Here is a 20,623-nt window from a genome sequence, read left to right as displayed (position 1 = left end):
TCTATAAAGATGATCTATTGATTCAGTTATAAACATAATGTGTTCAATGATCTTTGATGGAAAATTTTTAAACTGACCTGAGAATTTCCAGTTTACAGTTTAGACTTTCCAGTCCAACAAATAAATGCTTCACTCCCGAATCCTGCAGGTCAGAGTTACTCAGGTCCAACTCTCTCAGGCTAGAGGATTGGGAGCTGATAACCAAGGAAAGAGCTTCAGAGCTTCTCTCTGAGAAGGTGCATTGACTTAGTCTGAAAAAAATAATATGACCATTAAAAGAAATGCCCTTGTTAAATTGTAACAAGGGTGCGGTGAGGAACTATTAGATTAAGCGATATTCTTTTTTTCAGAATTCTTTAATGCCCTACTTTGATAAAACAACATATAGATGGGCTTGACATTTATTGGCTAGATATTTGATTTGTTAATTAAACAAACAAATATAATTTGACCTCAACCTGACCTCAGCGTATTCAGTTTACAATTTAGACTTTGCAGTCCAGTAGATAGAAGTTGCAGTCCTGGATCCTGCAGGTGGTTGATACTCAGGTCCAGCTCTTTCAGACTTGAAGATTGAGAGCTGAGAACTGAAGACAAAGATTCACAGCATTTCTTGGGGAGGTTACACACACTCAGTCTGGAAATTAAAAAAAAAACATGAAAAATCAATAATTAGCAATGATTAATCCAAAATTTTAAATAATTTTTATTGCCTTTTGTTTAACAGGTTGTCTTGAAATTTTATAAATAATGAAAAATAATAAGAAACTACAACAAGCACTTGATCTGACCTGAGAATTTCGAGTTTAGAGTGTCGACTATCCACTGCAGCAGACAGCTTTATTACTCCTGAATCTTTCAGGCTGTTGGTACTCAGGTCCATCTCTCTCAGACTAGATGACTGGGAGCTGAGAACTGACAACAAATCTTCACAGACTCTACCTGAGAGGTTACAGCTGCTCAATCTAAAAGCAAACAAACAAAAATAAATAAACTTAAAAATTGTGTCTGGAAAAAATAAAAACATTATAAAATAACACAATTATACCAACATAAAAACATTATAAAATAACACAATTATACCAACATATCTAAAAGGAAAACAGGGAAGATTTTAATATCTGTGTATATTCAGGCCAAAATAAGTCCTATTTGTCCCGTCTTGGACCATTTCTCTCATTTAATTCTCTATATGAAGCAAGCAACTTGAGCTTCTTTCCTTTTAATGTCACTAGCCTTGCCAGACTAGACTGGCCAGTTTCAGGACATCTGCTGAAGGGCAGCACTCGGTCCTTAAGAACAGCACCCCTTTAGCTTCTACTTCTGAAAACAAACTTTGATCATGATTGAAAATAAAGTCGTCTCATGCTGATGCATAAATTACAGAACCCGGTTCTGGAATATGATTGTGGAAATCCACACCATCAAAAATTACAGCAAGATACATCTTTGTTTTCACATTATTACACTCATTACTAGGGCTGGGCAATATCATACCGTTCACGGTAATACCGGTATAACGATGGGCAACGATAAGAAAATGAAATATCGCGATAGAATATGGGTAAAACACGCATGCGCAGTGCCTTTGTTTTCATACACACATGGCAGATGCTGTGATGCCGCTGCAGTTTTGGTGGTGGTGATGTGTACGGCTGGCAGTGGGAGAGCTGCAGCCGTTGAATTTACTGTTACGGAAACGATTATTTTAAGAATAAATGATGCTACGAAGCATGAAAATGCCATTGGGTCTGGCGTGGTGGCGATCTTTTTTTTTTTTTTTTTTTTGAAAAATCCTAAGTGCACGCAAACCAGTAAAATAAATTAAAACACATACTGTTGATAAACTATAATACAAAAATTACAATTAAAATTCTCAACAACAAAAACTGGTAAAAATATAATTAACATGTAAACAAATTCACAGGAGCGGCAAGTCCAGCGACGTGGCTGTTTCGTCTTTGCCGAAAACGAGCAGAACTCAAAGTAAATAATCAATCTCACTAGGCTAGTATCAATCCAATACCGATGCCGACTTGGTATCGGTACTATCGATATTTGGATCGATCCGCCCACCACTACCGTATTGTGTGTATATAAGTTTTGTGGATATTATACATGGTTATGTAGAGGATATAGCCATTTTCCACTAGAAATGCCTTTTTGTTAAACTGTCAGCAAGGAATTTACATTTGCACTGTTAAATTTTTATATAACTTTAATGCACATAATAAACAGCTGCTTGTTTAAGTGAAAATACATTGATTTTTTTTTTTTGCACTAATAAAGTTGTGGAGTTGTAAAGTATTTGTCTAGTGTCAATTATATCGTCAGTTATATCATTATCACAAATTTTCAAATGTATATCATAATAAATATTTTTGGTCATATCGCCCTGCTCTACTCATTACCTATTTAACATAATATATAATGCTGGATTACAAACATTAATGATATAAAAGAGCCCCCCAGTTAAAAGGTGCATTTGAAGAAGATGATCTGAAGTCAAAGGAGCTTGCAAAGAAAAGCGTCTGGACTTCTTTAAGTTACTTGAAGACGTTTCACCTCTCACCCGAGAAGCTTCTTCAGTTCTAAGGTCAAATGGTGGAGAGTCCCAGATATAAACCTAGTGGGAGTAACCCCCCACAGAGGGACAAAAGGACCCCCTGATGATCCTCTAATCGCCTGAGCCAAGGTGTGAAACTGGGTGTGGAGTTTCGGGTGAGTTCATTGTGAAACCTGGCCCCACCTTATCATGCGAATTCCTGAGATCAGATGGTCCAGGATGTGAGTGGGCGTTAAGGCGTCTGGGAAGGGATCTCAAAACTGGATTATAGATGGCAGAGAGTTGGTGTCGTAAACACCCGCCTCTGTTCAAAGATGGTCGCTCACAGTGGACATAGATGGCTTCTTTCACTCCTCTTTCAAACCATCTGTGGGGGGGTTACTCCCACTAGGTTTATATCTGGGACTCTCCATCATTTGACCTTAGAACTGAAGAAGCTTCTCGGATGAGAGGTGAAACGTCTTCAAGTAACTTAAAGAAGTCCAGACACTTTTCTTTGCAAGCTCCTTTGACTACGATGACCTGGATGACTGAGAACCTTCACAGACAAGATGATCTGAAATGCCAAATTAATTTAACAATGATTGCTGTCAGAAAACACCAAAGGAAAAACAAGAAGCAAAATGTATTTCTGTGTGAAAGATTGTTACAGTAGCCTTCCAGAACCACTGAATCCAGTTATAATAATACATTACTTCTGAGAAGAAACAATTTCAGTTGAGTTTTTTCTCCATACTCGATGGTTTTTCTGATGGCTTATTTTTTTCTCTACAATTACAGGAGCCACGTCATAAATGTAAAAATCAGATCTCTGCACTGAAGATGAGATATAAGGTATGAGCTTGGATTACCAACATAAGAAGATGTACTAACATTCTTCTGGCTAAAATAGAATGCTTTAGAAAGGAAGAACAAGACTCCAGGAATTAAGACAAGATTGTGAGTGAACAACTTAAGACAACTAAACCTCCTAAAGATGTCTGAAGAACCGTACCTAATATCCCAAGAATATTCTTTCGCTAAAGATTCAGACTGGACCGTAGCCTGGGTCAACTGCTTCTTGTCCCCACACATCCAAATGTTTTATGTGCAGAAGCAAATTGCAACTCCAACAGCAAAGCTACAGCGTACTTCGTAGCTCCACACACCTGTCAACACCAGGTAGGAGGGACAAGCTCATCTTCGCGCACCTGCCTTTAAACACCATCAGTGTTGGGGAGTAACGGAATACATGTACTGCCGTTACGTATTTAAAATACAAAATATGAATAACTGTATTCCATTACAGGTGGTAAGGTGGTATTCAGAATACAGTTACTTTGCTGAAATAAAGGGATTACACTGTGGTATTTTCCTGTTTCATATGTTCAGCTATGCCCTCTCTATTTTTGGTTTCCACGCCCCAAAGAAAACACGCATTAAGAGGCTCTAATAGCTATGTCTCAATCTCACGGCCCATGTCACTTCTACTTGCGGCCTGCATAATGACGTGAAGAAATATTTAAAAAAATTATTCACAAAAATGATTTAATATGAAGGCAATAGGCAGAGTGTTACAGGCATAGCCCTAAAGAATGTAGCTTCATGGGCAGTGTAGTCCATGCTGCAGGGAGAATGGACTGCCATACCCGTTATGTGTCTGTGAGCGCGAGGAGGGAGAAAAAGGAAAAGTATGAGCTGTCACCGAGCAGAAACGGGAGCTGGAAGCATGCAAATATAATAATAACCACTAAAGCCAAAAAGAGTGCCTGACGAGCCCAGTTGTAAGTAAGCTATTAAGACCCAGCTGTACACTTTTTTCGTGTTTTCCTCCGAAACAATAAGTTCCATTGGAATGCCTCTCTCTTTCTCTCGCTAGCAATTTGGCCCAGACAACAAAGTAAAGCTAGTTTTCGGCTATGAGCCCGACACGGAACCCAACGTATTTGCCAGAGGGGGGGGGGGGGGGGGGGGATTGCACTGGGCTGTCAGGTTTTCCTTCATCCTCCATTCGCTACGCAGCATCAAGATTTTCTAGTACCAAACTTCCGGCACCGAGATGTCTGCCTCTTTCTGTATCCCTGATTTGCAATGAAGCAGCAAGCGTCCTGTCAATGAGTGGCCAGTTTCACTGCATTTATCATCACAACAGCAGCAGCAAACCTTCTGGCATTGAGGTGCCAGGTTCTTCTGTAGTAACATTCAGATGTGTAGTGATTTTGGTGAAATTCGGGGGGTGAATGTAGCATATGTGTTAAATGCTTCTGAATTTCACCAAAACATCCTGCCTATGTCTGTGTGTGTTGTGTGGTTATGTGCTGCGTGATAACGTAGGCACATGCATGTGTGCCCCGGTCACGGCTCCTTTCAGCATTGCCATTGTCACGTTGCTTTGAGCTAACAAAAGTTCCCTAAGGCCTCAAGCTGCAATTTGAATATACCCGAACTGCTGCGTTTTGGTCACTTGTTAACAGACTCATTTGGTGTAATTTTGGTAGGAGGCTGAGTTCACTAATACAAGTTTTTAATAAGTTTTAGACCAAGGATGCAGCTGTAGTACTTGCATGCTAAGTTAGCCTGATCACTAGCAGGAGCTGAAAGGAATCGCTGCCGTATTTTGTTAACGGCATGCACTGTGTTCTGTCAGGAGAGGTGTCCTAGCAGGCGCGTGACACACAGATCACAGACCTGAATTTCTATGTGTTGCAGGTATCGAGATGGTTTTTTGTTCCGGGAATGTGGTTTTTCATTGATTGTGTTTGTGGTACAGTATTGTATTGCCTGTTGAATGGCGTTTCTTAATATGATTGTATTTGAGTTTAATGTTTGAATTATAAGCACCAAAATGTTGGGTCCTGGTTTTTGGGTTATATTTGCTTGTCTGATTGATGTATTGTTTTGTGTATTTTTTCCTTCAAGTGGTTTTTGGCTATTCAACAGTGATATATTTATTATTTTGTGCTTTTGTTGTTTTTTTGAGAGCTTAAGTTAATATTTTAAAACAATTTATTGCATTTGGTTTATTATATTATTGTGGAATTGATTAGGCTGCAGGAAACAGCTCCTTTCACCATGGCTGGAGGAGAGGTACCCTAGCAGGTGTGTGACACACATACTCCACAGACCTGTATTTCTATGTGTTGCAGATGTTGCAGTATAGAACCCAAGGATCCAGTGTTGTCTCCTACCTCTTATTTACATGCCAGAACACAATCCATCGACAGGTGTAATACACAAACAGGTTACATCCAGTGTTGGAAAGGTTACTTTTAAAATGTATTACAGAATACATGCCCCAAAATGTATTCTGTAACGTATTCCGTTATGTTACTCAATGACAGTAACGTATTCTGAATACTTTGGTTTACTTAATATATTATCATGCTGTTTACAACTACGTGAATGTAATATTGCTGTGATTTATTACTGTTACTGAAGGTCTGCAGCTCCGAACCGTAGTAAAGGGACCTCTGGCTAATACGGTGGGTTCCGTGTCGGGCTGGTAGCCAAAAAATAGCTTTACTTTGTTGTGTGGGTCAACTTTGCTTGCGAGAGACAGAGAGAGGCGTTGAAAGGCTGCTCCAACGGAACTTATTGTTTCGGAGGAAAACACGAACACAGTGTACAGTCGAGTCTTAATAGTTTACTTACAACTGGGCTCGTCAGGCACTCTTCTTGGCTGCTGTAGTTATTATTATACACTCAACAAAAATATAAACGCAACACCTTTGTTACTGCTCCCATTCCCCATGGGATGGACGTAGAGACCTAAAATTCATTCCAGATACACAATATAACCATCCCTCCCAAACAGTGGTCACAAATCAGTCCAAATGTGCGGTAGTGGGCACATCTGCTATATTGAGATAATCCATCCCACCTCACAGGTGTGCCACATCAGGATGCTGATCTGACATCATGAGTAGTGCACAGGTGTACCTCAGACTGCCCACAACAAAAGGCCACCCTGGAATGTGCCGTTTTTTGCGCTATTGGGGGTCTGGGGACCCAGAACCGGTCAGTATCTGATGTGACCACCATTTGCCTCATGCAGTGCAACACATCGTCGCATGGAGTCTATCAGATTGTCAATTGTGGCCTGTGGAATGTTGGTCCACTCCACTTCAATGGCTGTGCGAGGTTGTTGGATATTTGTGGGAACTGGTACACGCTGTCGTATACGCCGGTCAAGCACATCCCGAACATGCTCAATGGGTGACATGTCCGGTGAGTATGCTGGCCATGCAAGAACTGGGACATTCTCAGCTGCCATCTGCCCTGAACAATGTGAACCATGATTCATCCGTGAAGTGCACACCTCTCCAACGTGCCAGACGCCATCGAATGTGAGCATTTGCCCACACAAGTCTGTTACGGCGACGAGCTGGAGTCAGGTCAAGACCCCGATGAGGACGACGGGCATGCAGTTGAGCGTCCCTGAGACGGTTTCTGACAGTTTGTGCAGAAATTGTTTGGTTGTGCAAGCCAATTGTTCCAGCAGCTGTCTGGGTGGCTGGTCTCAGACGATCTTGGAGGTGAGCCTGCTGGATGTGGAGGTCCTGGGCTGGTGTGGTTACACGAGGTCTGCGGTTGTGAGGCCGGTTGGATGTGCTGCCATATTCTCTGAAACGCCTATGGAGACGGCTTATGGTTGAGAAATGAACATTCAATGCACGGGCGACAGATCTGGTTGACATTCCTGCTGTCAGCATGCCAATTGCACGCTCCCTCATTGCTTGTGGCATCTGTGGCATTTTGCTGTGAGACAAAACTGCACATTCCAGGGTGGCCTTTTGTTGTGGGCAGTCTGAGGTACACCTGTGCACTACTCATGATGTCAGATCAGCATCCTGATGTGGCACATCTGTGAGGTGGGATGGATTATCTCAATATAGCAGATGTGCCCACTACCACACATTTGGACTGATTTGTGACCACTGTTTGGGAGGGATGGTTATATTGTGTATCTGGAATGAATTTTAGGTCTCTACGTCCATCCCATGGGGAATGGGAGCAGTAACAAAGGTGTTGCGTTTATATTTTTGTTGAGTGTATTTACATGCTTCCAGCTCCCGTTTTTGCTCGGTGACAACTCGTACTTTTCCTTTTTCTCCCTCCCTCGCTCACAGACACATAACGGGTATGGCAGTCCATTTTCCCTGCAGCACGGACTACACTGCCTATGAAGCTACATTCTTTAGAGCTATGCATGTAGCATTCTGCCTTTTAGCTTAGCACAACAACAACAAAAAAGCGCTCTCTCACCCAGGAAACACGCAGAGAGAGAGAGAGAGAGAGAGAGAGAGAGAGAGCGTCACCCTGTAACCATGGCAACCGTAACGCTGCCGCCTGGAACAACAGAACATAGCTGTCAAACAAAACCCAAACAGTCCTGACCCGCGACAAAATGAAACAGGGAAGTACCGCCGTGTAATCCATTTATTTCAACAAAGTAACTGTATTCTAAATGTCACCTTTTTAAACGGTAACTGTAACAATCATAGCAGCAAACTTTTCTATGAATGAGTCGCCAGTTTCCCTTTCCTGTATCCCCCATTGGCAAAATGCAGCAGCATGCTTTTGGAACCAGGATGCCAGTTTCTCTTCCTCTATCTGTCCTATGCAAATGCAGCTGCAAGCTTTGGCACCGGGATGCCAGCTTCTTCCAAAGCTGCTTACCATCACTTCTGTTCATTTCAGAAATCGGCACGGTAGTTATCGCTACCTTACCCAAAGTAAATTGTCGCCAAAGTGCTTGTTTATAGGTGGTTATACGATTGTTGGGTTTTTCCTCTAGATATTATCGTAGTGTCTTAAAGCATCTGTCACTGAAAACTGAATTACTTCAAAGGTCTTTAACCTTCATAATGCAGAGTTTTTACTGCCCTAGGGAATGCCTTCTTTGGGGATCTGCCAGGACCGGGAGCAGCCACCAGTCTCCTTCGAGGCTTTCCCCAAGCCGCAGCTCAATTCTGTCTGAGCTTTACCAACTAAAACGCTATCAAAACCTAAAATGAGGATGCTGGCCCAGCTAGTGAATGATTGGACATCTGTATAGCTGAGCGCCAATGGTGTGTGTCTTACAAATGGCTGGGCATTAATCTGTTCAGACCAGCGTCTACCACCCCCAGACTCGTGGGGCAGCTTAAAAAAAAAACTTTAAAGTTGATTGTCAAAGGAGTTTGCAAAGAAAAGTTGATTAAAATTGATTGTAAGTTTGATTTGTAAGTTCATTCATGAGGATGAACGCAATTTGAATCACTGGTTGGACCCTTTGTCTTTTGCAGGACATGAGGTGCCGCAGGCCTCCACTGCATTTTCTCCCTTTGAGATTCTGTTTGGTAGAAAAGTGCAGTGCAAATTCTGGACCTGAGAGTCAAGATATACAGTTTGAGAAGGTTGTCACGAGAGAATTTACTTACTCAGCCATCTGACCTCAGGAAATCACATGATAGGGTGGGGCCAGGTTTCACAGTGAGCTCACCCGAAACCCTGGCTGATTAGGTCCCACACCCACTTTCACAAATTGGCTCATGTGATTAGGTAGAGGATCATCAGGGGGTCCTTTGTCCCCCTTTGGGGGAAAACTCCCAGTGGGTTTAAATCTGGGACTCCCCACCAATTGACCCTTATAACTGAGGAAGCTTCTTGGATGAGAGGTGAAAAGTCTTCAAGCAACTCAAAGAAGTCCAGACACTTTTCTTTGCAAGCTCCTTAGTCTACGATGACCTGGATGACTGAGAACCTTCACAGACACAGGTCTATACAGTTCAGTGTTGATTTCAGCAATGTAAATGATGTGTCATAGTTTAAAACCTACCCAAAGTGGATCTGTACTTTGATAACAACTGCATATACAAATGTCTCAGAAATCCTAATACTTTCTGCTGCTGTGACACATTAAAGGTATGATACACCTGACTGAGTATATCAGTGGGTCTGTCGTATACCACAACAGACCCACTGACATTTCCATGCTTTGCACCATGCTTTATTTACACAAGCTATTTACACACAAGGATGCTTGCTTGGATGACTTCTCGGCTGCAGCTCTCTTCCTGCCAGCCACACGTACACAACAACAAGAACGCAATCAAAGGGAGGAACAGCTTTTTATGCCACCGAGATGTTGGGGGCAGGGATAGCTCAGTAGGTAGAGTGGTGGCCCCATGATCGGAAGGTCGGGGGTTCGATTCCCCTGAACAGCTACCCTGAGGTACCCCTGAGCAAGGTACCGTCCCTACACACTGCTCCCCGGGCGCCCAATGGCTGCCCACTGCTTCACTGAGTGAATGGGTTAAATGCAGAGAGCGATTTTCCCCACGGGGACCAATAAAGTACACTTTCTTTCTTTCTTTCTTCTTGTACATGCTGCGCAGGTGCATCCATAACACCTGCAGTGGCATCACAGATGACGTCCCGCCACAGTGCTGCGGTTTATATCCATTATATACAGGCTAGGCTGCGCCTGTATCACCTACGACAACTGAGGAAGTTCAGGGTCTCTCCAAAGATCCTCAGGATTTTCTATACAGGCGCTGTGGAAAGCATCCTCACACAGAACATGACATCGTGGTTCGGGAACAGCTGTGTAAAGGACCAAAAAGCTCTCCAGAGAGTGATCCGTACAGCAGAACGCTGCTGCAGGATTGCTCCCCCCCCCCCCCGCGCTTCAGGACACCTACACCAGGAGATGCCGGACTAGAGCAGCGCAGATACTGAAGGACCCGTCCCATCCTGGCAACAAACTGTTCCAACTTCTGCAATCTGGTAGAAGGTTCCGCATCTTCCGGGCAAGGACAGAGAGACTCAAGAGGAGCTTCTATCCCCAAGCCATCCGGGCCCTAAACACACACACCCGCCCTCTCACATCATCTATAACTGACTGAGACAGGACTCTCTTCCAGACACTCTAAACCAAGGCACAATGTACATTTCAAATTCCTTTAATTTTAAATATGTTTATATTGTCTATCCTGTAAAATAGTCAGATGTCTATTCATTTTAATGTAAAGAATTCACCTGCTTGCTGCTACTACTGCACACTCACCCAATGTATATACTAATATATATATATATATATATACAGTGGGGCAAAAAAGTATTTAGTCAGCCACCGATTGTGCAAGTTCCCCCACTTAAAATGATGACAGAGGTCAGTAATTTGCACCAGAGGTACACTTCAACTGTGAGAGACAGAATGTGAAAAAAAAATCCATGAATTCACATGGTAGGATTTGTAAAGAATTTATTCATAAATTAGGGTGGAAAATAAGTATTTGGTCACCTCAAACAAGGAAAATCTCTGGCTCTCACAGACCTGTAACGTCTTCTGTAAGAAGCTTTTCTGTCCCCCACTCGTTACCTGTATGAATGGCACCTGTTTGAACTCATCATCTGTATAAAAGACACCTGTCCACAGCCTCAAACAGTCAGACTCCAAACTCCGCCATGGCCAAGACCAAAGAGCTTTCGAAGGACACCAGGAAAAGTATTGTAGACCTGCACCAGACTGGGAAGAGTGAATCTACAATAGGCAAGCAGCTTGGTGTGAAAAAATCAACTGTGGGAGCAATCATCAGAAAATGGAAGACATACAAGACCACTGATAATCTCCCACGATCTGGGGCTCCACGCAAGATCTCATCCCGTGGGGTCAAAATGATCATGAGAACGGTGAGCAAAGATCCCAGAACCACACGGGGGGACCTGGTGAATGACCTGCAGAGAGCTGGGACCAAAGTAACAAAGGTCACCATCAGTAACACACTACAACGGCAGGGAATCAAATCCCGCAGTGCCAGACGTGTTCCGCTGCTGAAGCCAGTGCATGTCCAGGCCCGTCTGAAGTTTGCCAGAGAACACATGGATGATACAGCAGAGGATTGGGAGAATGTCATGTGGTCAGATGAAACCAAAGTAGAACTTTTTGGTATAAACTCAACTCGTCGTGTTTGGAGGAAGAAGAATACTGAGTTGCATCCCAAGAGCACTATACCTACTGTGAAGCATGGGGGTGGAAACATCATGCTATGGGGCTGTTTTTCTGCCAAGGGGACAGGACGACTGATCCGTGTTAAGGACAGAATGAATGGGGCCATGTATCGTCAGATTTTGAGCCAAAACCTCCTTCCATCAGTGAGAACTTTGAAGATGAAACGAGGCTGGGTCTTCCAACATGACAATGATCCAAAACACACCGCCCGGGCAACAAAGGAGTGGCTCCGTAAGAAGCATTTGAAAGTCCTGGAGTGGCCTAGCCAGTCTCCAGACCTCAACCCCATAGAAAATCTGTGGCAGGAGTTGAAAGTCCGTGTTGCTCGGCGACAGCCCCAAAACATCACTGCTCTCGAGAAGATCTGCATGGAGGAATGGGCCAAAATACCAGCTACTGTGTGTGCAAACCTGGTAAAGACCTATAGTAAACGTTTGACCTCTGTTATTGCCAACAAAGGTTATGTTACAAAGTATTGAGTTGTATTTTTGTTATTGACCAAATACTTATTTTCCACCCTGATTTACGAATAAATCCTTTACAAATCCTACCATGTGGATTCATGGATTTTTTTTTCACATTCTGTCTCTCACAGTTGAAGTGTACCTCTGGTGCAAATTACTGACCTCTGTCATCATTTTAGGTGGGGGAACTTGCACAATCGGTGGCTGACTAAATACTTTTTTGCCCCACTGCACTGTATATATATATATGTGTGTTCAGTGTTCTTCCTCTACCCCCCCCCCCCCCCCCCCCCACACACACACACACATTTTTGCACATGTCGAGGAGCGTGTCAGGCTACATTTCACTGTGTGTTATATAACTATGCATGTGCCAAATAAAGAACCTTGAACATATTTTTTAAAGGGGGCCGAAATCATTACAATGTTTATGTAAAAATAGAAATGAGTACAAACGTACTCACAGAGCTTTGTTGGAGGCTTTGGCCACTGGCAGCAGCCTCAGAAGAGCCTCCTCTGAAGCAGAGTATTTCTTCAGGTCAAACACATTCAGATCTTTTTCTGATGACAGTAAGATGAAGACCAGAGCTGACCACTGAGCAGGAGACAGTTTATCTGTGGAGAGACTTCCTGATCTCAGGGATTGTTGGATCTCCTCCACTAGAGAATGATCATTCAGTTCATTCAGACAGTGGAACAGATTGATGCTTTTCTCTACAGACAGATTCTCAGTGATTTTCTCCTTGATGTACAGTGCAGTGTCCTGATTAGTCTGTAAGCTACTTCCTTTCTGTTTCAGCAGGCCTCGTAGCAGAGTCTGATTGGGCTGCAGTGAAAATCCCAGGAGGAAGCGGAGCAACAAGTCCAGGTGTCCATTAGGACTCTGTAAGGCCTCATTAACAGCACTCTGGTAGAAGTGTTTCTCTGCAGATTCTGTTATTTGAGACTTGAAGATTATTTGTCGTTCTTCCAGCAGATTGAGTCCAGACTTGATGAAGGTCAGATGGACATGAAGAGCAGCTAGAAACTCCTGAACACTCAGATGGATGAAGCAGAACACCTTGTTCTGGTACAGTCCTCTCTCCTCTTTAAAGATCTGTGTGAACACTCCTGAGTACACTGAGGCTGCTCTGATATCGATGCCACACTCTGACAGGTCTGATTCATAGAAGATCAGGTTTCCTTTCTGCAGCTGATCAAAAGCCAGTTTTCCCAGAGATTCAATCATCTTCCTGCTCTCTGGACTCCAGTGTGGATCTGTCTCAGCTCCTCCGTCATACTTGACCTTATTCACTTTGGCCTGAACCACCAGGAAGTGGATGTACATCTCAGTCAGGGTCTTGGGCAGCTGTCCTCCCGCTCTGGTTTTCAGCACATCCTCCAAAACTGTAGCAGTGATCCAGGAGAAGACTGGGATGTGGCACATGATGTGGAGGCTTCGTGATGTCTTGATGTGGGAGATGATCCTGCTGGCCTGATCCTCATCTTTGAATCTCTTCTTGAAGTACTGCTCCTTCTGTGGGTCAGTGAACCCTCTGACCTCTGTCACTCTGTGAACATACTTAGGGGGGATCTGATTGGCTGCTGCAGGTCGTGTGGTTACCCAGATATGAGCAGAGGGAAGCAGTTTCCCCCTGATCAGGTTTGTGAGAAGTACATTAACTGCAGTGGGCACTGTAACATCAGTCACACTCTCAGTGTTGTGGAAGTCCAGGGGAGGGCGACACTCATCCAGACCATCAAAGATGAACACAACCTGGAAGTCTTCAAAGCTGCAGATTCCTGCTTTTTTGGTTTCAGTAAAGAAGTGATGAACAAGTCCCACCAAGCTGAACTTTTCCTCTTTCAGCACATTCAGCTCTCTGAAAGTGAATGGAAATATGAACTGGATGTCCTGGTTGGCTTTGTCTTCAGCCCAGTCCAGGGTGTATTTCTGTGTTAAGACTGTTTTCCCAATGCCAGCCACTCCCTTTGTCAGCACTGTTCTGATTAGTTCCTGTTTTTCAAGTGAGTCTTTAAAGATGTCCTCTTGTCTGATTGTTGTTTCTGGTTTGTCTGGTGTCCTGTTTGCTGTTTCAATCTGTCTGACCTCATGTTCATTATTGACCTCTGCAGTCCCTCCCTCTGTGATGTAGAGCTCTGTGTAGATCTGATTCAGGAGGGTTGGGTTTCCTGCTTTAGCGATCCCCTCAAACACACACTGGAACTTCTTCTTCAGGTTGGACTTAAGTTTAGGCTGACAATTCTGAAGACTATCTGAATAAAAAAAACATTAAAAAAGGAAAAAAACATATCCAGTCAAACCTGGTCTGGGGGTGCTATGTGAAGAACTTTGCCTGCTGCTTATTATATTCATTATATTTTTTTATGCTCATTCTACCCAAAATTCATCAAAAAGGGCTCCGGGATTTCCTAAATGTAATTCCTGAAAACATTAAACCCACAAAATAATGAATTACTTTAAAGCTTTTCGTATGTACCCAATCCTAACATACTTTACTTATGATATGTTCATTTTTTTTAAAGCAATCAGTTTCCATGGTTTTACCAAGTGAAGAAGACTGGCGTTTATTTAAATGCTGCTCACATTTGATCTTTTTAAGTAGTTTCATAGGTTTATAATAATCATCAAAATACCTCCATGTCCTCTGGAAAATATTTTGCAGCCTTTCAACAAATCCAAACATATGTTATAGAATTAGGTTTCTTACAATTAATTCTGAGGTTTCACACTTTTATACCTCAACAAGCTGAAAGGTGACCATTCATTTAGAGATAAATGAACTTACCTTGCAGAGCAGATGGATCAGAGTATAAATGCAGTTGAAAGAAGAGAGAAGGATCTATGGTCTGAAGGTGTCTGATCATTATCTTGCATGCTTTGTCTCCTTTTTTCCTCACTGTGTCAATAAAGCAACGTGCCTTATCAGCTCTAACAGGGTTCCCCTCCAATATCGATTCTTTCTCCAAATCATTGAAGACACTTTCTGTTACAAGGGCCTCAAGCAGCTGTATAAGAATTTCTGGTGAGACCCTCCACACAAAGGTTGTCCGTACCCTGGCAAGCTCCTCCTCTACAGGAACAAGAAAGAGCTATAAATGTACATCTCACTCACTCTTTTAATAATCAGTGCCAAAGAATAATTAAGACATGATGCAACAGAGACATTAAAAATTCCCCATTTGCCCATGTGGGTGGTCTAGACCTTGAAGCTCAGGTCCTCTACCACAGGGCTGGGAGCTTGAGGGTCCTGTGCAGTATCTTAACTGTTCCTAGGACTGCGCTCTTCTCGAAAGACATCTCCAATTTTTTTCCTGTGATCTGCTGGAGCCACTCTCCTAGCTGGGGAGTCACTGCACCTAGTGCTCAGATTACCACTGGGACCACTGTTACCCTCACCCTCCACATCTCCAGGAGCTCTTCTCTGAGCCCTTGGTACTCCTCCAGCTTCTAATGTTCCTTATTCCTGATGTTGCTGTCATTCGGTATCGCTACATCTATGACTACGGCCCTCTTGTTCTGCTTGTCTAGTACCACTATATCTGGTTGGTTAGTGTAGTGGAATTTTTGAGTGATGTCTGTACCACACATCTGCAATAAACATAAGATATTTTGCTCTGATGTAGCAAAACTATCATCTGTCTACAGTCAGTAATGAACACAATACAATAAAATCTCCTTAAGGATTATATAATCATGTATACACACACACTATAAAACTACACTGGGGTATTTATCAGTATGTTAAAGCATTTACCCAATATATCTGATATTTAGTCCAAGTATTCACATGTATATCATAAGATTATGCCCCTTGCTGTGTTAACTTTTGAATGTGCCGTGACCTATTTTGATAAGCCAAAGCAAAGGGTTAATCAAGGTTACCCATCTGCGGATGACCCTTAGCCATAGTCTTGACTCTGTCCCTGGCCGTACCTGAGCCTGCACCTGCTGTTTTTGGCTGGAAGACAAGTGGAAAGATGCTCAGCACCAGCGGGTCGGGTTACTGGTCCTTATAATACTGCGCCAGAGGACACTCCGGTTCTCTGCTTTTTTCTGTCTGTCTCTGTGTGGCTCTGCTGTCTTTGCCTAAGACTCTACACCCCGGGGTTTGCTTTGCTTGCTTTGCTATCTGTTGTCTTGCTGTTTTCTGTATTTATTTTATTGCTGTCCATACGATTTGGTGTATTAAACAGTGTTCCAAGAATTCTGCTCTTTTCCAGAAGTCCTTTTTTACTGATTTAACTGATTGAAATTGGATCTATAAAAAACAAACAAACAAACAAAAAACTTGGAGCTCCACATCGTAGGTGGAATAAGGTTATCATGTTGGAATTAAAATTTGTGACCACATTAGCCATCATCATTTTGTTCGTGTATATCGGGAAGTCCCACAGGATCTTAGCTCAGACATTCTCCACCACCCTAGGGAGCATCTCCCATTTTGATCTCTGGACTTCCAGGCCATATGTGGCACGGATATTTCTGTATACTCTGCTGGCCACTTGTTTATGGTGTTCCATGTATGCCCTGCCTGGTACCATCTTGTGCCCTGCTGTTATGTTCTGGATTCTCTCAGGGTCATCTTGACACAACCTACACCTGGGGTCTTGCCGGGTGATAGACCCCAGCCTCTATGGATCTTGTACTCAGAGCTTGTTCTTGTTCATGATTAGTGCCTCTGTGCTTTCTTTCAGTCCAGCTTTGTCCAGCCATTGGTAGGACGGCCAGTTTCTCTATCTGCCGGTGGTACAAATCATACCATGCAGGCGCCTGTCCTTCCATGCCGGAGCACACGGTATGACTTCATATTTCTCTCTCTTGATCATGTCTGTGGTAGGCTTAATTATCTAGGGGGGTTATCTAGGACCCTTACTGGATACAAAATTAAATTTCCTTTTGACTCCCGCTCTGAAGACATATAGTTTTGCAATATCCTACCTGCTGATGCTGTTTTGGCTGATGGTTCCCTCTGCTTCTCTTTTATCATATTTCTACAAAAAAAAAAACACGAGTTGATCCTTTTTTACGCAAGAAATGAAGTTACTGTCCTAAATTAATGAATATGATGGAAGACACTGTGACAAACATTTAGTGCATGAGCCATATACACCCCAAACTGGTGTTGGCAGTACAGTATTTAAAATAAAGTCCAATTCAAGGTTTTATTTTTTGAAGCACATTTAGAACACCTTGGAGGGATTTTTTTTTTTTTATTAAGTAGCAGAAGAGGAATTTCAGTTCTTTCAAAAACAAAGTCTGGATTTTAAGAAAATGTCTAAATAAGACTGATGTGTTTGTAATTTAAATAGGATATTTAGGGTAGCAATAAACAGTTAATCAGTTAAAAAGTACATGTTACTAACATCTTACCTCTCTGCAGAAGGCAGTTCTTGTCTTTCAAAACCACTAGAGCACCTTTCACACCAGTCACTCTTTAAGGACACAAAGCTGGGTTCAGTGCTAAGTCCCTGATGGACGCTAAAAAGAAGAAAAAAAAACATAAAACTCTTTACTGCATGGAGCTATGCGCGATGACGAAATATATCGGATGATGAATTAAAACATCTATCGTTTCATGTCTATCGTTTGTTTCATGGTGTTGCGAAATATTGTTGTTTTTTTTCTTCTACCGCCTACACAACAATCACATGAAAGAGTATGGAGAGAATTTAGAGATGAGAAACAAAAAAGAGCCGTCAAGTGCTCAAAGTAAACCTTAGACTCAAACATTAGAACAGGCTTTTCCCCACAGCAAGAAAATAGCAGCCGTTAAAACTCATGTATAAAAATAAATAGTTTCAAAAAACTCAACTCCAGATATATGACACCCAGCTGAAAACACTTCACCCAAGTCGAGTTGCCCGAGATTCACAGAATATATCGTTATCGGGACATGAGATTTTGGTCATATCGAACAGCCATATCACTGCATATAAACTGCCAATAAGTGTAGTGATAATTTAATAGTGACACAAACTTACCTTTTCTTAGATAACTGTCTTCTTTTTGTGAATCTACAAATAAAAAACTTCATGCAGTTGCACTGTAAGCACACGCAGCTGGTTTCAGGCTCAAGCTCGGGTTCAGGTCCAAGTTCAAGCCCAGGTTGGTTCCTGTGAATAATGATGGAGCAGTGATGTGAGTGCTGAGCTGTGACATGGAGAAGAGTCATGGACAGTTAGAGATGGTCATCTCACCTCTGAGTGGTTTTAGAGGGAGGGACTCCCTCCTCTCTGTCCTCACACAGATCCATGCTGCTGAATTCACATCCACATCAGCTCACACACACTTTCTACCTTCACCTGAAGAGGAAACACGAATAATTCGCGTGCACATCAACTAAAATGATCATTTCCATCATGTGTGCTGTCCAAATATCAGCTGCTTCTTTCCTGCTTCATCTCAGTGTCAGCTGAATGCAGTCAGACAGCAGTGTGAGGCAGAGGAAGCTGCAATCAGCTGCTCTACTTCTGCTATCAGTCCACTAGAAGAAGCCATGAAGCACACATGATACATTCACTGATACACAGTGACTGCTGTTACTGACAAGCTTCTTTCATCAAAAGCCAAAGTGATCTGAATGAGCAAAATTAAGTTTGCTCATGCAGATAAACTGCGTGAGCGCAAAGCTGCTGCAGCGTGAGCATAGGGGAAACTCTGGTGGGTGTGGGGGCGTCTTTGTGCGAGTGGCTGCTGGGTTCTGCTTGCCTGGGTTGTTGAATTTGGTGTAGGAGACCGGAAATAAAAAGACACATATTATTGTGTGAATAAATCAAACATGAGCTGAACAAACAATAAAGTTCCTAAATACAAACTGTTAAAGAAGGAAACAAAGCAAACTTACAGTATCTTCAAACACACACACCAGCAATAAGTTCCACTCCATGAAGTTCAGGAAGTGAAAGTGAACTCTAAGCAGGAAGGAAACACGCAGAGAGTGGTGAGGTGATTCTGGAGCACCTCAGAAACGCTCTGAACTCTGGCATGTTGTCATTTATTTCTGCTGGTTTTCCTGTTTGAAACACAAACATTCAGTTCAATTCAGTTGAATTCAATTTTAGTTATACAGCGCCAAATCACAACAGTCCCCTCAATGTGGTTTATATTGTAAGGTAGACCCTACAATAATACATACAGAGAAAAAGAGAAAAAAAAAACATGACCCCCTTTGAGCAAGCACTTTGGCGACAGTGGAAAGGGAAACTCCCTTTTAACAGGAAGAAACCTCCGGCAGAACCAGGCTCAGGGAGGGGCGGGGCCTTCTGCTGCGACCGGTTGGGGTGAGAGAAGGAAGACAGGATAAAGACATGCTGTGGAAGAGAGACAGAGGTTAATAACAGATATGATTCAATGCAGAGAGGTCTATTAACACATACGGAGTGAGAAAGGTGACTGAAAAAGAAAAACTCAATGCATCATGGGAATTCCCCGGCAGGCTATGTCTATTGCAGAATAACTAAGGGAGGATTCAGGGTCACCTGGTCCAGCCCTAACTATATGTTTTAGCAAAAAGGAAAGTTTGAAGCCTAATCTTGAAGATAGTGTCTGTCTCCCGAATCCAAACTGGAAGCTGGTTCCACAGAAGAGGGGCCTGAAAACTGAAGGCTCTCCCTCCCATTCTACTTTTAAATACTCTAGGAACAACAAGTAGGCCTGCAGAGCGAGAGCGAAGTGCTCTAATAGGGTGATATGGTACTACAAGGTCATTAAGATAAGATGGGGCCTGATTATTTAAGACATTGTATGTGAGGAGCAGGATTTTGAATTCAATTCTGGATTTAACAGGAAGCCAATGAAGGGAAGCCAAAACAGGAGAAATATGCTCTCTCTTTCTAGTCCCTGTCAGGACTCTTGCTGCAGCATTTTGGATTAGCTGAAGGCTTTTCAGGGAGGTTTTAGGTATATAAATAATAATATATAAATAACAATGACTTACAGTAGTCCAGCCTAGAAGTGATAAATGCATGAACTAGTTTTTCAGTATCACTCTGAGACATGATGTCTCTAATTTTAGAGATGTTGCGCAAATGGAAGAAAACAGTCTTACATATTTGTTTAATATTAGCACTGAAGGACATATCCATACGGTTTTCAGGGCCGAATACAATAACCTCAGCTTTATCTGAATTAAGAAGCAAAAGGTTAGCGGCCATCCAGGTCTTCATGTTTTTAAGACATTGCTGCAGTTTAACTGCATAGCAGTGAAAATGTATGCTATGTCTTCTGATGATACTGCCTAAGGGAAGCATGTATAATGTAAACAGAATTGGTCCTAGCACTGAACCCTGTGGAACTCCATAATTAACCTCAGTGTGTGAAGAGGACTCTCCATTTACATGTACACATTGGAGTCTATTAGATAGATATGATACAAACCACTGCAGCGCAGCACCTGTAATACCTACAGCATGTTCTAATCGCTCTAATAGGATATTATGGTCAACAGTATCGAATGCTGCGCTAAGGTCTAGCAGGACAAGCACAGAGATGAGTCCACTGTCAGAGGCCATAAGAAGATCATTTGTAACCTTCACTAAAGCTGTTTCTGTGCTGGGATGAGCTCTGAAACCTGACTGAAACTCTTCAAATAAACCATTCCTCTGCAGATGATCTGT

The 20,623-nt window shown here is 42.6% G+C and overlaps 1 protein-coding gene across 2 annotated transcripts in view; it reads right to left on the bottom strand.

Moving 5' to 3' along the window:
* The window catches only part of LOC147333629 (uncharacterized), a 33,107-nt gene extending 13,672 nt beyond the window's left edge, over positions 1–19,435 (bottom strand). Inside the window, exons 1-10 of one of the 2 annotated variants that reach the window (XM_086286317.1) lie at positions 18,853–19,435; positions 18,206–18,310; positions 17,990–18,121; positions 17,379–17,486; positions 16,947–16,999; positions 14,794–15,078; positions 12,469–14,260; positions 792–965; positions 464–637; positions 78–251 (exon numbers count right to left, since the gene is read on the bottom strand). In XM_086286317.1, coding sequence (XP_086142443.1) covers positions 78–251; positions 464–637; positions 792–965; positions 12,469–14,260; positions 14,794–15,078; positions 16,947–16,999; positions 17,379–17,486; positions 17,990–18,121; positions 18,206–18,261 — 2,948 coding nt within the window. In that variant the 5' untranslated portion in view covers positions 18,262–18,310; positions 18,853–19,435. Of the gene's footprint in view, positions 1–77; positions 252–463; positions 638–791; positions 966–12,468; positions 14,261–14,793; positions 15,079–16,946; positions 17,000–17,378; positions 17,487–17,989; positions 18,122–18,205 lie in introns of both variants that reach the window. The other variant, XM_086286318.1, reaches the window with a different exon arrangement.
* Positions 19,436–20,623: the final 1,188 nt, after the last annotated feature.

Source organism: Aulonocara sp. 'chitande type north' Nkhata Bay, linkage group LG3 (genome assembly GCF_057382095.1).
Source record: "Aulonocara sp. 'chitande type north' Nkhata Bay isolate Kocher_YH1m ecotype deep benthic linkage group LG3, A_spYH_male_GT1.1, whole genome shotgun sequence".
NCBI lineage: Eukaryota > Metazoa > Chordata > Actinopteri > Cichliformes > Cichlidae > Aulonocara > Aulonocara sp. 'chitande type north' Nkhata Bay.
Note: the sequence above shows the minus strand (reverse complement) of the source record. Positions and strands in the feature narration are given on the sequence as shown.